Source organism: Sorex araneus, chromosome 6, assembly GCF_027595985.1.
Source record: "Sorex araneus isolate mSorAra2 chromosome 6, mSorAra2.pri, whole genome shotgun sequence".
In the NCBI taxonomy this organism is placed as follows: domain Eukaryota; kingdom Metazoa; phylum Chordata; class Mammalia; order Eulipotyphla; family Soricidae; genus Sorex; species Sorex araneus.
The window spans coordinates 79,719,498-79,735,058 of NC_073307.1; the positions used below are offsets into that span (position 1 = coordinate 79,719,498).

General features: G+C 47.9%; 1 protein-coding gene across 4 annotated transcripts in view; it reads left to right on the forward strand.

Annotated features, from left to right (window-relative positions):
• Positions 1-5,154: 5,154 nt before the first annotated feature.
• The window catches only part of IQSEC3 (IQ motif and Sec7 domain ArfGEF 3), a 106,910-nt gene continuing 96,503 nt past the window's right edge, over positions 5,155-15,561 (forward strand). For all 4 annotated transcript variants that reach the window (XM_004603885.2, XM_055141230.1, XM_055141232.1 and 1 more), the window contains exon 1: positions 5,155-5,820. In XM_004603885.2, the coding sequence (XP_004603942.2) occupies positions 5,294-5,820 (527 nt within the window). In that variant the 5' untranslated portion in view covers positions 5,155-5,293. The remainder of the gene's footprint in view (positions 5,821-15,561) is intronic.

Consider the following 15,561-nt stretch of genomic DNA (forward strand, 5'->3'; position numbering starts at 1 on the left):
GAGGATCCTGAGCACTGCTTTGGGGAGGGAGGAAGGGAGGGAGAAAGAGAGAGAGAGAGAGAGAGAGAGAGAGAGAGAGAGAGAGAGCTTCAAACATTTAAGGAACCTTGACATTTCACAGAAAATACAAAGATTAATCCAAAAGGAATCATAGACTAAACATAAAAGAATAAAGTAACAATTCTAGAAGAAGACACAGAACGTGTTTTTTTTTCACTTTGGGATCAGCAAATAATTCCCAGATTGTAGGAACCATCAAATTAAAAAGTCATATTTGCCTCAAAAGTCAATGTTTTCTTCTTCTTTTATTCCATCTTATTTCTTTTTGGTTGTTGTTGTTGTTGCATGACCAGGTATCACACATACTTGATTATGGTGAACACATAAGTGCTTGTCAGGGGTCACACACTTTCATTGTGATTTCTGAATACACACAGTTGTGATGTGATGGAATTCAAACAGTATTGTGGTGGTGCCAGGCATCCAGAACTGGGCTGCTGAGGATCCAACCAGCCACAGTATCCTGCTGGACATTGCTGGGGGATGTGGAGGATTAAACTCACAGTTTCACGCTTACGAAGTAGACTCTGTCATCAAGTTGTCACAGAGCCCTCAAAAGACAATGTTAAGCAAATGAAAGAACAATTGATGGAATAAATTATTTGCAAAACATATGTATAGTCAACACTGCCTTCCAGAAAAAGGAGCTCTTGTATCTAAGAAGTCAATGTAATAAAAGCAGTGCATAAAACATATAGAAATGACCAATGAGCACATGAGGATGCTCTGTAGCATGAGTCGCCTGAGAAGCATCTGTTTTTGTTTTTTGGGGGCACACCCCACAGTGCTCAGGGATCACTCTTAAAGTGCTCAAGTGACCATATGTGGTTCTGGGGATTTGAACCAGGATTGTGGTCACCACAGCCACATGCAAAGCCTTTCACTGTCTCTCTGATCCTGGGAAGCACTTACTAAAGACTTACTAATAAACCACTACTTACCACTCAAATTGCTAAAGTCAAAAGAAGGTTGAAAATACCAAGTACTAAAAGAATTGAAAACACCTAAGGCTCTCACTGATTGTTAAAAGAATTAAAAATAGCATAACCACTTTGGAAAATGAAAGGGCAGTTTCTTATCAAGCTAAATATATACTCAGCATATGATTCAGCAGTTCTAATTCTAAACTGTCTAGATAAAACATGTGAAACACATGAAACATATGTTCACAATACATGTCCATTAATAACCTATTTTACTTAAAAATATAACCAAGAGGCCTGAGAGATAGGACAGCAGGTAGGGTTCTTGCCTTTCTTGCAGCCAACTCAGTTTTGATCCCTGGCAAGTTGGTCCCCAAGTACCTCCAGGAGTATGGGGGACTATATAGGATTGCTGAGTGCAAAACCAGGAGTAAATCTTGCACACAGCCAAATGTATCCCCAAACAAAACAAAGCAAACCAAAAAGGGTGAATACATGGAGCCAGAGAGACAGTACAGTGGGTAAGCCACTTGCCATTCATGCACCCAGCTGAATTTGATCCCCAGGGATCACATATGGTCCCTGAAGTCTTATATAAAATAATTCTAGGATGTAGAGCTAGGAGTAAGCCATGGACATTGTTGGGTATATCCCCCCAAACAAAAGACCCAATAGTTGGAGATAACAAAAATGTCCCTCAGCAGGTGAAGTTTTGGCATGTTTATACTATAGAATGTTATGCAGAATTAGAAAGAAGGAACAGAGTATTGGTACCTATACCAGAGTACAGGGGTCTCAAAAACATTATGTTGACCAACACAAAGAGCCATGATACTGGAAATAGCACTCAGTCTCTGAGCACCACATTGCTTCCTTGATCATTGCTGGGAGCGACCCCTGATCACAAAATTGGGAGTAGCTCGGAGTACTGCCTGTGTGGTCCCAAAACAAACAAAAAAGTGAGGCACAAGAGATTTATACTCTATGATTGCCATTTATAGAAAACTCTAAAATAGGCAAAACTAATGTGACTTGACAGGAAGCGGATGAGTGGTGCTTTCATCTTCTGCCTGTCAACCTTGGATCTGCAGAGCGATGTGAGGCTGATGCAGTGATAGAAATTGTGATTACATGGGCATATGCATTTGCCAAAATTCATTGAACTGTGCACTCAAATTGGGTCCATATCATTGAGTGTAAACTGTAACTCAGTAAAGCTGATTTTGTTAAATAAAAGAAATAAGAGATTGGAGAGAGAGAGAGAGAGTACAAATGGTAAGGCACTTGCTTTGTACATGGCCAACATGGGTTTGATCTTTGGCATCCCCGGTGGTCCCCCAAGCCCCAGAAGGAGTGATCCCTGAGAACAAGCCAGGAGTAAACCTTGAGCATAACCCAGTGTAGCCAAAAAACAAAGAAGAAAACAAAGGGGGGTAGTTTAAAATGAAAATATTTGGATCCCTGGGGCCAGAGCAATTGTACGGCTGGTTGGGCAATTTGCTTGTTCACAGCTGATTTAGATTTGCTCCCTGGTACCAAAGACGGTCCCCTGAGACTGCCTGCCAGGAGTGATCCCTAGGTGCAGGGCAAGGAATAAGCCTTGAGTATCATCGAGTATGGCCCCAAAACCAAAAAAAATTTTTTTCTAGTGATTCTGACAGAGAAGAACTAATTTGGAGTACAGATTTTTAAATTTTATTTTATTTGCATTTTGAGGGGCCACATCTGGTGGTGCTTGGGGCTTACTCAAGCTTGCTGGCTCTGTGCTCAGGGGTCACTCCTGCAAGTGCTCAGGGTACAGAAATAGTTTCTGGAGATGCCCACTGTACTTTTCTCTGCCCCAGAATTCTAAATTTTAAACCAACACCATGGAAAAAGATGCTCCTGAAGCTGTTTTAATTATAGAAATAGTAATGTACTCTATGAGCACCCAACACATAGACAATAAGCAACTGGGCCAGCAAACAAAATTAGAGAAAATGAGTTTAAGTTTTTGTGTGTCCTAGTTCCATGCTCCACCCTCCATTACCTAGCTGGTTTACTGACTACTACTGAAGTATTCTTACAATTGCTCTGTTTTCCCAACTGTTGGCTCATCTGTGGATAAGCTTTCTTCATTCATTTTTTTAACAAAAGTAAGTTTGTTAGGAAATTAAATGGGAGAAAAAGCAAAATAAAAACACATTACAAGTGCAGAGAAACCAATATATTTGTATAGCATAGATCTCTTCCCATAAGATCATTTAAGTCTGGTACCAGATGGGCTTGGCTGGCCCGGTTCATGGGACACATGGTATCCACAGATATGCCCACCCTAGGGGAACAGCAGGTAGACAGGGAGCCTTATGGACATTTGTGTGGGATAATGAAGCATTATGACAGGCTAAGGGCACTTACCACTCTACATGCTATACTTCTGGTTTGTCTTTTGGGGGGCACACCTGGCAATGCTTAGGGCTGGCTCCTACCTCTGCATTCAGGAATTATTTCTGATGGTGTTCAGGGGACCATATGGGATACTGGGGATGGAACCTTGGCCGGCTGCATGCCAGGCAAATACCTTACCTGCAGTACTATGGCTCTGTCTCCACCCTTCCACCCCCCATTCTGTACTATTGTTCCAGCTCCTATGGCCAGTTTTGAATTACAGTTTCATCTGATCCTAGGTCACCTCAGTCAATACATCAACACATCACCTCCTTCTTCCCTGAATTCCTGTGGCACCTGGCTTCAGGAGCTCTTACAGAAATTTTGATTTATATTTCAGTCATTTGTTTGCAATCCACATTTACATTTATAATAAAAAGATGGTAATCCTTTTCCTTATAGAAATAGTAACATTTGATTATAGAAACTCTCGCGTTGTCTATGCTAGGTGTATGTGTATGGTTCCCAGCCCACTACCTACCACCTAGTTTGTGTTTTACATCCATTTACAGCTGTGATTAATGGTCCCACCCATGCTGATACTTCTCTCTACCTTACCTCTGTGCTTTGCATCCTCCCTGTGAATGCCTTCCCATCCTGAGAGTCACTTTCTCACAGATCCCTAAGCTGTTTGGCTCTTATAACACTCCGGCACATCTCTGTCTCATATCACTGACAACCACCATCATATATTAAAATTAAGTACTCATCACAAGTTTCATTTACAAAATCATGAGCTTCAAGAAGCCAAATTTATAGTAGTTAGGTTTTATATTTCTACCTAGCCCCGTGTTGGGTCATGGTGTGCATTTTGTAAGTGTTTTATCATATTCTCAAGATGTTATGAAGAGAATGATCTTCTCAGATGTTTCTGGAAGTGCTGAAGTGATAGTACAGAAGGTAAAGTGCTCGCCTTGCATGTGGCTGACCTGAACGGTTCGATCCCGGTTCGGGCACCATTATGGCCTCCCAAGCACCGACAGAAATAATGAATAAGTACAGAGCTAGAAGTATGTCCCGAATATCGCCAGGTGTGGCTGTCCCCCCACCCCACAAAGTTCCTGGAAGCATTTGTCCATGCCCCGGAGGGCCTGAGGGCCTGGTTTACTTAGTCTGGATTTGTAGCTTAGTGGCCCCAAAGCATGCCTTGGTCTCATTCCCAGAGAAACCCCACTGCAAACAGTCGGCCCACGGAGAATTTCTTCTGGCCGAAGGAAGGAGTAGGAAGGAGTGAGCCGTAAGTGTTCTGGGGCGGGGGCGGTGGGGGGTCGCTAGCCCAGAGGTCCCCCTGGTGAGCCAGGGAACTCCCCCGCACAATGTTGCTGAGTAGAAAAGAAGCTGGAACGGAGCCCTGCTACAGAATGTCTTAAAGATGCGACCCCGGCCTCTGGGATGGCTGGATTTAGGGAAAAAGAACTCGTGAGCCTTTGGGGTCCCCGTGATCTCTAAAACACTCCTCTCTGTCTTTGTGCCCTTTCCCCCTGCCTCCTCGTCCTCCCGCTCTCTCGCTCTTCTCTTCCCTTTTGTTCTTTGCTTCCACCCGTCCCGCCGCACTTCCCAGGACCGCGGCGCCCGTCTCGCCCCTCCCGGGTGCGCTGGGTCTCTCCGGCTCCCCCGAACCCTGGGCCCTGCGGGAGGCCGACGCAGCAGCCCCAAGGTGGGAGGGTGGTGGGTGGGGCCTGGCGCTGGGGCCCCGCCCCGCCGGTGCGTGTGTGGGGAGGGGGGGGATGGCCGGGTGGGGGGGGGTCCGTGTGGCCGTGACGCGGTGCCGGGCGGCCGGGAGCGAGGCACCGCGCTCCGCCGGGGCTGCTGGGCTTCTGCGCGCCCTCCCGCTCCCCGCCGCCCGCCCAGGCGCAGGCAGGGCGCAGGCGGCGGCGGGCGGCATGGAGAGCCTGCTGGAGAACCCGGTGCGCGCCGTGCTCTACCTCAAGGAGCTCACGGCCATCGTGCAGAACCAGCAGAGCCTCATACACACCCAGCGCCAGCGCATCGACGAGCTGGAGCGGCGGCTGGACGAGCTCAGCGCCGAGAACCGCAGCCTGTGGGAGCACCAGCATCTGCTGCAAGCCCAGCCTCCGCCCGGGCTCGTGCCCCCCGCGCCAGCCCCGCGGCCGGCGACCCCGGAGTCTCTCCAGAACCACGGACAGCTCCCGGCCGCCGCGCCCCAGCCTGCGCCCGAGCAGCCGGCGGTTCAGCACCACGGACAGCTCGCGGCGCAGCCCCAGCCGGGCCCCAGCGGCAGGGCTCAAGCACCCCAGTCTCCCCACCAGCACCCGGTGGCGCCCGGGCCCGTCGCTGAGAAGGAGAAGGAGCGTACCCAGAGTTGTTGCGCCGCTGCTGCTGCTGGAACCCTCCTTCAGCACAAATCCCCCACCGCCCTCGGCAAGGGCGTCCTGAGCAGGAGACCTGAGTGAGTGGGGGAGCAGGGATGGGATCTGTCTCTGTAGAAGAGGGAGCACAGGGAGTACTCGGAGAAGACAAGGGGATATCGAGATTGGGGTTACCTGAAGTGAAGGGTGAGAAGGTGCTTGGAGGTAGAAGTGTGTCAAGGAGACTTGGGGGGAGTGATAGAAGGGTTTGAGGAGACTGGGGGGATGTTGGAGCAAAAGGAGTAGCTAGACTTGGGGGGTAAAGGAAGAAAGAAGTAGGTTTTAAATGACTGGGGATTTGGGGAATTGTCAGGCTTTAAAGGGGACAAGATGGGGAGAAGTTGGGGTAAAGACCAAACTGAAGAAAAGAGAACAGTTGCATTTTTTTTAAGTTAGAAAAAAATTTGGGAGGGAGTTTGGGTAGTAAAAAGGATTTGAACGGAAAACATATTTTAAAAAGACAGGCTTGTCAGTGTTGTGTTAAACGCTTTAAAAGGGTAAGGGTCCAGGAGCGATAAATTGGGGTCTCAGGAAATCCAAGAGGCTGGGGATAGGGGAAATAAGTAGAAATGGTCTAAGAAGGCTGGGAGCCTGGAGGTGGAGGAGGAGGATGGTGGGACAAAGCATTTCCCAGAGGAAGGAGGTGCCTCTTTAACTGATGCAGTGGGAGTCAAAGGTAGGAGTGGCTCTGCTGTGGGGAGCTTATGCTGCTCTGACATGGGTGGGCACCTTTCTCTGAATCCCCACAGAACTAAAAGGGGATGCAAGGCTACAAGACCCTCAAGTCAACAGAGGGCTCGGTTACAGCATGAGGACTCAATCAGATTCCAGCATTTCCCTCTGACTCAAGGAGGATTTCTGTGCAGAGTAGCTGGCAAATGTGGAAAGCGAACAATGATGAGAGAGACAGTTGGCAAACGGAGTTGGTATTTGGATGTAATTCCTACTGAAATCTCTCTGTTATGGCTGGTGATGGAAATCCTTGCATATCAGCTGGAATCTCATATTGGGCCCTGGGAGAAATAAGCTCATTAGCCCTCAGAGAGGGTTTCTGGGGACCTTCACGCTCAAGATTCGTGAGCGTGAAATATGGGAGAGAGCTGACAGGCATGCGAAGAGGATAGTCTAGCCCCTGTGTTTGGAAGGCTGTGGTCATGTCCTTCCTCAGATGGCACAGGTGATGAGATCCACAGGGAAGAATAGCTCAGTGGAAATCGTCACCCACTCAGCACCTAAACCTGACAATTGGAATGCTAAAGAAGTTGGGGGCGGGGTGGGAGAATCGCATCTTATCTCTGTGCTTTAGGCCTGGGGATTCTTGGAGAGATTGGATTCATTCCTTTAAGAGCTTATTTTCTCTTCAAATTTGCAGTAGAGTAAGAGAAGTTGGGTGAGGACACATTAGCTCACAGGATAGGTTAGACCAAGCCATGAGATTGTAGCACTGGAATGATCTGACTTGGCATACCTAAAGCCTTTGATTCGAATCCTAAGAAAAGGAAAATTTCTTTTGTTTTGTTTTTTGCGGGGGTGGGGGGGCACTGTAGCCAGGCCTAGAGTTAGCAGTAGGATTACACTTGGCAGTGCTCAGGAAGCCATGTGGTGCTGGGGATCAAACCGGCTCCAGTCACCTCCCAGACTAAAAATGCAGTTTTCTTCCCTCATTTCCTCACTGGCCCATTTGACCCTCCTTCCATTTCAGTTTCTCTCCTTGTTTAGCATAAAAAGCAGAAAGTCCATTTCTCTCAGTGCCCATGACTCAGTCAAGGGTAATATTCTTCCAGGATACTGTGCGGGTTTCCCTCAAACTAGAGGAAAATAAGGCTTCCATTCTGTTCTCTAATAAGCAGCCATTGTCTTCTGACAATTGTGCTTCTTCACAATTCATTTTCCCCCGTTTTTCTACTGCACCCTCACTTTTTTACTTCCTTTCATGGAACTGTGTGAGTTGAGGAAATATAATTTTTCTTGACTAAGGATTTTGCTGTGACCCCCCCCAAATAGCCCAAATAGCTACAGATCTTCTGTTGGGTGCTCTTACTAGGAACCCAGGGATTTAAGAATCACCTGGATTCATCTGTTGTTTCTGTATGTATCTTTCCTTCTCCCTTGTCCTGCTTTTGCTTCCCAATGAAGCAGAACAAAAATCAAAAACCCATCAGAATGATGGAGAGTGGAGGTTGGTGGAACTCCTTCCTGCTGGAAATAGAGCCAGATGCTAAGAGATTAATACTACCAGTAGCTTTTTCCTTTCTTCAGATCCTCCAGATTTCCCCCCTTTGTTCCTAGAGACTTAAGGAGTGCAGATAGACAAGCCTCACCTCCTCTGTCCATATGTGAAATCATGATAATCTTGAATGGTTGAAAGCCTTTTGTGTGTCTTCTGTAACACCTAATTCTTCCTACTGCTTCACTAATTTCAACCTACGTTGTTCAGTCTAAAGTAATCACTTTTACCTACTACTACATGTTTGACCTCACTCTGCTCCCTACTGATGACTACCATTTTGTGTGTTTGTCCTCCTCTGCTCATGCCTCTCAACAATGCAGAGTTAGATGCTTCCAGAGGGAAAGAGAGAGAGATCTCCATGCATGGCTAGACAAGGAGAAGAGCAGAGCCTGTAGCCTGCTACCTTGGAAGAGCTTCTAAGTCTTTTCTCTTGGGGAGCTCCTTGTTTAATCACATCTGGCTATGCCTGAAGTAGGAAAAAAATCTTTTGGGACCCTTGAATCATAGTTTTGTTTGAAGGGCATACTTGGAAGTGTACAGTAGTTATTCCTAGCTCTGCGTGTGGGTTGCTCCAATGGTGAGTTGGGGACTAGCTGATGCCTAGGACTGAACGTAGGCATCAGGTTCTGTCAGTGAGCTCAGCTGTTTGAGATATTCCTTGGGTTCTTCATAATTTTGACTTAGATCTAGTCTTGTTTCTTACTTGCCTTTCTCTGGCTTCATTAGGGTGATATTTTTGTCCTGGGGAGATTGTCAATGGTGGGGAGGGTGACCAGGGCTAGGCATTGTATTAGAAGCATTATCTCTTTCCAATTTGTCTTATCCCCAGACTCCCTCTTCCTACCCAAATCTAGAAGAGGCTGAGGTCCTGGGCAATCCTTGCTTGGGAAATAATGGGTTCTTGAATTATGATCCAGTCTGTATTATCATCTGATTTATATTAATATACACTCTGGTTTTTCTTCCTCTTTACCCTGAGGGAAATACAAAGGTCAGATGACAGAAGTAATAAGTGAGTAAAGTGATGCCATGGAAAAAAGACACTGGAGGGGTTAAAATTCCTTCTCTGCAGGCTTCCTGGCTCTGCTAAGCTCCAGCCCCCACTGCTTTGCCTGTTAATGAAAGCTGCAATTGGAGCTTCCTCTTCTTTATTTTTTCAATCAAGGCTCACATCATCTACAGAATTGATTATTCCTTTCCTGGCTCAAACTAGAGCCTCAGACTGACCTAGCGAGGTCCCCGCTTTGAGGTAAGCACATGACCCCACGAAATCTGCTGGCTTTAGTGTGACCATGACATCTCTATTTGAACAATACTTGTCTATCCAACCAGCCATGCACTTAAAGCCTGTGGATCCCAGAGCTCCACCATGTCTGAAAGCCCCCGGGGAGAGGATTAGTGGAGGTTGAGTAAGATTCTTGCAAAATATTTAAGGTGGGCTCCCACACCAGACTTAAACTTCCTATCCAAAAGTGGCCATGGCCTCTGAATGGCTCAGCATTTTGGTCTTCTCTTCTCTATCTTCCCTTTTTGTTTTCCTTTCTTCCTCCTCACACTCCTATCCCTTCTCATTTTCCTTTCTGTAACCTTCCTTCTTTTCTCTCCCTCAAGCACTTTCTCTTTCTCACTTTCTATCTTTGTTTGGTGTTGCTCAGGGTTTATACTTGCCGGGCTCAGGGAGACCATACTGAATGCTAGGGAATGAACCTAGGTCTGTCATGCACAAGGCAAGCAACGTACCCACTGTATTATCTCTCTGGCCCCTCTCTTTTTACCTTCTATCTTTCACTTCCACAAAAGTTACTAGGGAAGTATCCGTATCTTCTCTTATCCTTTACACGCACATGAATCTTGAATCTACTGTTGAAATCCTTGGTTTCATATTGATTTGAGCTGAGGGCTGGCTAGGGGATCCCTGGAGGTTTAGTCTGAGTAGTGTAAGATGCTGATTGAAGCAAATGTCTTTTCTCCTATGAGACAGGGTTATCTGCTTGGAGGTCGCAGCTCATGAGTGATCCATTCTGGAAGCTACAGAGAGTCTGAAGACCTGCCAGTCAGCTCAATGAATCAAGTGTGCGGCCCATTCAAAACCATAGCACAGGGTGCTATGGAAAGAAATAAACAGTCCTTGTTCAACACTTGAGGCACTCTAGAAACAATGAAGCATGTGTAAGCAGATTCCCCTTGCCTAGACCTAACCTCTATCAGAACAGCACGATAAAAAGGGTTGGCAGACAGATCATATTCTCCCAGAGGGAAGATTTTCTTGGTTGGAGTCAAGGGCATATGTCAGGAAGAGTTAGAGCCAAGGATAGAAAGAGGAGAGAACTGGGAAAATCAGTCCACGGAGATGTCTGCATCGCATGTCTGTGTGCGTGTCCCACCTACAGTCCAGTCTTGTCCTCCTGCATCCCACAGAACACGGCAGGCTTTACCCTTCTGATGAGGTACAGCGAGGGTCTATACTCAGAATTCTTTCCTGCCTCGTAGCTAGAAAGCCTGCTTCTGTGGGAATCACCATGGTGGCTAGTGCTCACTAACCTGCCTCTCTCTTTCCTCCTCTTATCCCCAGAACTGAGGAGACTCCGGCTGGTCAATTGGGAACAGGAGCTCCCAAGAGGCTGGAAGGGAGGGAGTATGTACCTTCTCACTTTCCTGGAAGCTAGCACAGAGTGGGAACTTAGAAAGATTTGCCACATCCCACCTTTCCAAGGGCCCAGACTGCTGTTTCCCCCCTTCTTTCATCCCTAAAGAGCACAATTCAAGGAAGACAAGTCATCTCTGGCCTCTGGGAACTCCCCCACAGCTCCCTCCTCCTCACCTTGCTTCCTCAACTTTGCTCTGCCTCTTTCTCTTGCTGCTTATTCCCAAGCTGTTCACAGACCCTGCCTGGGCCTCACAGAGGCAGCCGGTGCGGTTTCCTGCTGGCCTGAAACCAAGTCAGAGAAGCAGTAGTTGGTACTGCTGACTCAGCAAATATCTGTGCCTCCTGAGTTTCAGAGGCTACTTAGGGGGAAAAAAAGCAGCAGTTCAGGTCCCTGTGGAGGAGGAATTAATGGCACAGTGACATGTAAAAATGGGGGAGAGGGAGAAGGGCAGGTAGCATGAATAGTTGCAGCCACCGTCGTCTAGGGAAATATTCGGATCCTGAATTCCTATCAAGATTTTCAAACTAACTGACCTTGCTGAAAAGCCCTGACATTGTTTCACTGGGGCCCACATATATGTTCCATGGCTTTGAACCCAGGGCAACAGCAAACTGATATGGTGATTTCTTAGTATGATGTTTCGGCGGCCCTTCCACTGTGTCTGGTGGGTTCCCCTGGGTGAGTCCTGCTGGCAGGAGCTCTGAGCATGTTGCATGCGTCCCCACACAGTCTGCCACCAGGACTCTCTCGTGACAGAGGAGAGGGGTCTCGTTCTCCATCTCAGACAGCCTAGAGGAGATGTGGGGTGGGGGGCCACAGGTTACCATGGGAAAGGTTTAAGAGCAAGAGACAAATGATATTTTTGCAGTCTGAAAGGAACTTAACCAAACTATAACCTTGTGGCATTTTCAAAATTGAGATGGATTTTTGAGTTAGGGATTCATTCCTGGGCAGGAATCTCTCTCTCTCTCTTTTTGAGGGGGAGTGTTTGGGTCCCACCTGCTGGTGCTCAGGATTTATTTTTGGCTCTGCACTCAGAAATCACTCCTTCTGGGCTCAGGGAACTAATGGGATGCCAGGAATCTAACCTGGGTCAGCCGTATGCAAAGCAAGCCCTCTACCCACTATCCTATCTCTTTGGCCCCTAATTCCTTTTCTACTACCTACTAGTTCTACATACTTACAAAATTTGTTATGTGATTTTTACCACCTCCTTTAGCTTATAAAATAAGGATGGATATCGTCTTAAAAGGGCTATTGTAAAGTGCACAAATTATATGGTATCATTTGCTCAGCACTGTTCTGGGCACAGCATAAGCACTGAAATCCCTTCGGGTTTCAGATAAAGAAACCAAAAGTCACAGCACAAACAAACAGCAATAAGACCAGAGTCCGGTTCAACTCTGCTGATCCTGGGCTACCCCACTACCTCTGAACAATGTGGCGCCAAGCTATTCTGGCCATATGCATGTGGCACTTACCTTGAAATGCGGCCAGGCAGGATGACAAATCCATATCCCTTTGAGAGCTGTAAGAAGGTTTCACAACTTCATCACTGGAAATTGCTTCCTTAAGCTGAACTTAAATCCTTTGGGTTGCATTTTAAGATTATTTTTGCACTTAGGACATTGCAAGGGATCTGAGGCATTGCAAGGGATCCAATACCCATGATGACAAGAACGATCTCCATTATAAAGAGGGAGATTATAAATGAACCCCATTTTCTAAAGGGGTACAAGTGGCAGGATGGGGGCAAAGTCCCACGTATATAAAGAGTAACCAAGAACAAAAAAGGGAGGGAGAGGGGAACAGTGGCATCAAAACCAGGAGAACCTCTTCCGTTTTCCTGCCAGGAGGATTAAATGCCCCCCCTCCCATAACCCACCACCTAGATAGAAAACAGAAAGGCAGATCTGCTCTGCCGGACTCTGAGGTCTGGGAACTGGAAACCGTAGCAGAGGGGGAAGGAGAGGAGGAGAGATGTACGATGTGCTTGCGTATAAGGGAGACTGTTTGGGGGGATGTGACTGGAGAAGGCTGCTGTCTTGCCTGGCCCTAATAGAGCATTATGCTGCTGGCAGGGGAAGGGGAAGGGACGTGGAGGGGGAAAGAGGAGAGGAGGGGAAAGAGAGATCTGGAGCGAGCAAGCAGGGGACAGGCCATTTTGCTGTTGTTCTTTGTTTGGAATTGCCCATCGGGGAGCTTATGTAACTCAGCGAGACCTGTGCATGGGCCATGTGCTGAGTGGTACCTTTCCTCCCAGTGGGCAGGCAGGAGGCAGTGGACAGAGGGCACTGCAGAACTGTCCAACTCGCTGCCCGCGCTCTGGACTGGTTCCAGGCCACTTATTCCAGGCCAAAGCTACAGGGGCTGGAGAGCGTGGCCAGGCACCCACAGCCCACAGGGAGTCAGGTCAATGTCAGCACTGGAGATGTTGTAGAAAGTCCTGTGGTCTAAACTTCTGATTTGGCAAATGAGGAGAAAACTGGCCTGAGGGAGAAAGGACTGGAGCCTCCAGGCTTGTGAGAGGCAGAGCCAGAGCTCAGACCAGTGCTCTTGCCAACAGACAGCAGTGGAGCCAAAGACTGGTCAGGGAGTACAGAGCCACACCAACGGCCAGATGCAGGGGCCAGGGGACCCAGGGAGCCTCTGTCCATCCTCTTACCTAAACCAGCCATTCATATTAGATATTCGATTGAGCACTTCAAGGTTATTCTCCTTATTAAAATGCAAATACTTCCAAGGCCAAAGGAAAACAACACATTTATGTACATCAGTCCTTTATATTTCACATGAAAGTTCATTTGTGCAGCTTTCGAGAACAGGTTCTGAGGGAGGGTTCCATGACTAAGAGCTAGGGTAGAAGGCTCATGAGCATTTGAAGGGTTCATGAGGGAGCGCATTGGAAGCCTGAGTGATCTTCATCTCCTCTGGGTTTTGCAGGGGGTTAGCATTGTCTTGTCTGGGCTGCATAAGCAAAGGGGAGGGACCAAAGCACTCTCGTACCAGGCTACCTTGGACAAGTAACTATCTGTGTTGTAGAGAAGGCCCCTTTCCCCATGTGTCTTAAGTGTAAATATTGTCTGGCAGGAACTTAAAGAGCATCCTTATTCTGGGTAAAATCTATTGAGCCTTTCTAGATTCCTAAAATATTATGTGTTGGAATGACCAAAATGTACACAATTCTGCCAGGGTCTGCTACAGGGCAGAGGAGAGAAGGGCAGGAGGAAGCAACAGGCAGTAGAGGTTAGTATCCTATGACACTGCAAAGGAGAGATGAACTCAACACACAATAGGTATTCGATAAGCACTGGCCAAATAAAAACCTTTTCAGAGGTAGGGCCTAAGCATGCTCATGGCTTGCTTGTTGATGGGAGGGGATTCTGTGTGTGTGTGTGTGTGTGTGTGTGTGTGTGTGTGTGTGTTGGTGGTAGGAGGGTTATGGGCAGTGAGGGGGGAGCAGGAGACAAAGATTTCAGTTGGAGGAAGGCCCCAGTCTTAGAGGGATGGGCTAAGGTTCAACAGTATTTTTTTGTTATTGTTGGTTTCTGCTTTGAGCCACACCCTGCAGTGCTTACTCCTGGCTTACTCCTGGCTCTGCACACAGGGATCATTCCTAGTAGGCTCAGATGACCAAATGGGGTGCTGGGGCTTGAACCGGGGTCGACTGCATGCAAAGGCAAGTTCCCTACCAACTATGAGCTGGATCAGAGGCTCAGCAACTAGAGTTGGTTGGGAGTTTGAGGGACATGGAGAGACCTCCCTTCCGCTGTGTACCCCACCCCTCAGCTGCTCACCTGCCCATTCTTCAGCCTGGGAGCTACATTAAGAAGAAACCATGAGGAAGTCTTTGAGTGATTGTTTCATCTCAGTGAACACACACACACACACACACACACACAGAGCACACTCAGCCTTGGAAACAGGTCACAGTAGATATGGGCAATGGATCTTTGAGGATGGTGAGAAAGGGCTGAACTGGGATCACATCTCTGGGTGGAAAAAGATGGAGCTGGATTGGATTCTGGGGACCAGTTTCCAGACTCTAAGCCTTATACTCTCATTTTCCAAAATGGGCATTGTGATCTGAGGAAAATGGGAAAAGTGGGGCGGGGGCGGGGAGGCTGTGGCAGAGGTGGCAACTCCACAAAGGAGTTTGCTCCTGACACGGCCTGGGGCCGGAGGCGATAGAGAAAACTCAGTTGAGGCCTGAGACCTGGGTCCTTCTTTACCCTCATGCCCTGATGTGGTCACACTGCCAGGGCTGGGGGCTCCTTTTCCTGCAGGACCCGTTTCCTTCCTCTCACTAGTCTCCGGGGCCTCCCCACTCTAGAACTGGAGACCCCACCTCTGCCCTGGGGCCCTCATTCTAGGAGATTAGGCTAGGGGGGGTGGGGCTCCTTCAAAGTGGCGAGTGTGGGTATGGGGGGGCATCAGCGACTCTCTGTGGAGATGCTGGCAGCTCAGCAATGGGTACCTGCCTGATGCCTGGCACACTGCAGAGCACCCGTCTGGGCTAAGCTGTGGCAGTGTGTGTGTGTGGGGGGGTTGCCACATGACCTCGAAGGCTTGGGAGGGGGGGAGGCTCAGGCAGGAGAAGCCAGCTGTTCTACCTCCACTTAGAAACGCACTCCCTGGCAGAGAGTTGAGCAAATTCCTCAAGTTCTTCCTTGATAAATGATTCCCGTCTACCAAGAGCTTCACTCTCCACATCAATTCAAGAAAACGATGCCTTTAAAACAGCAACAGCATCAAAGAATCTCGAAAAGCAATTGGGAATCTCCTGCTTGAGGCTAATTGCAGGATTGCCCATGCACAGTCTGGGCTTCAGAAAGGGGGAGGGGAGAAGAGAGAGAGGCCCTGGACGCTTCCAACCAGGCTCCTTGGGCATCTTTGGTGCAAAA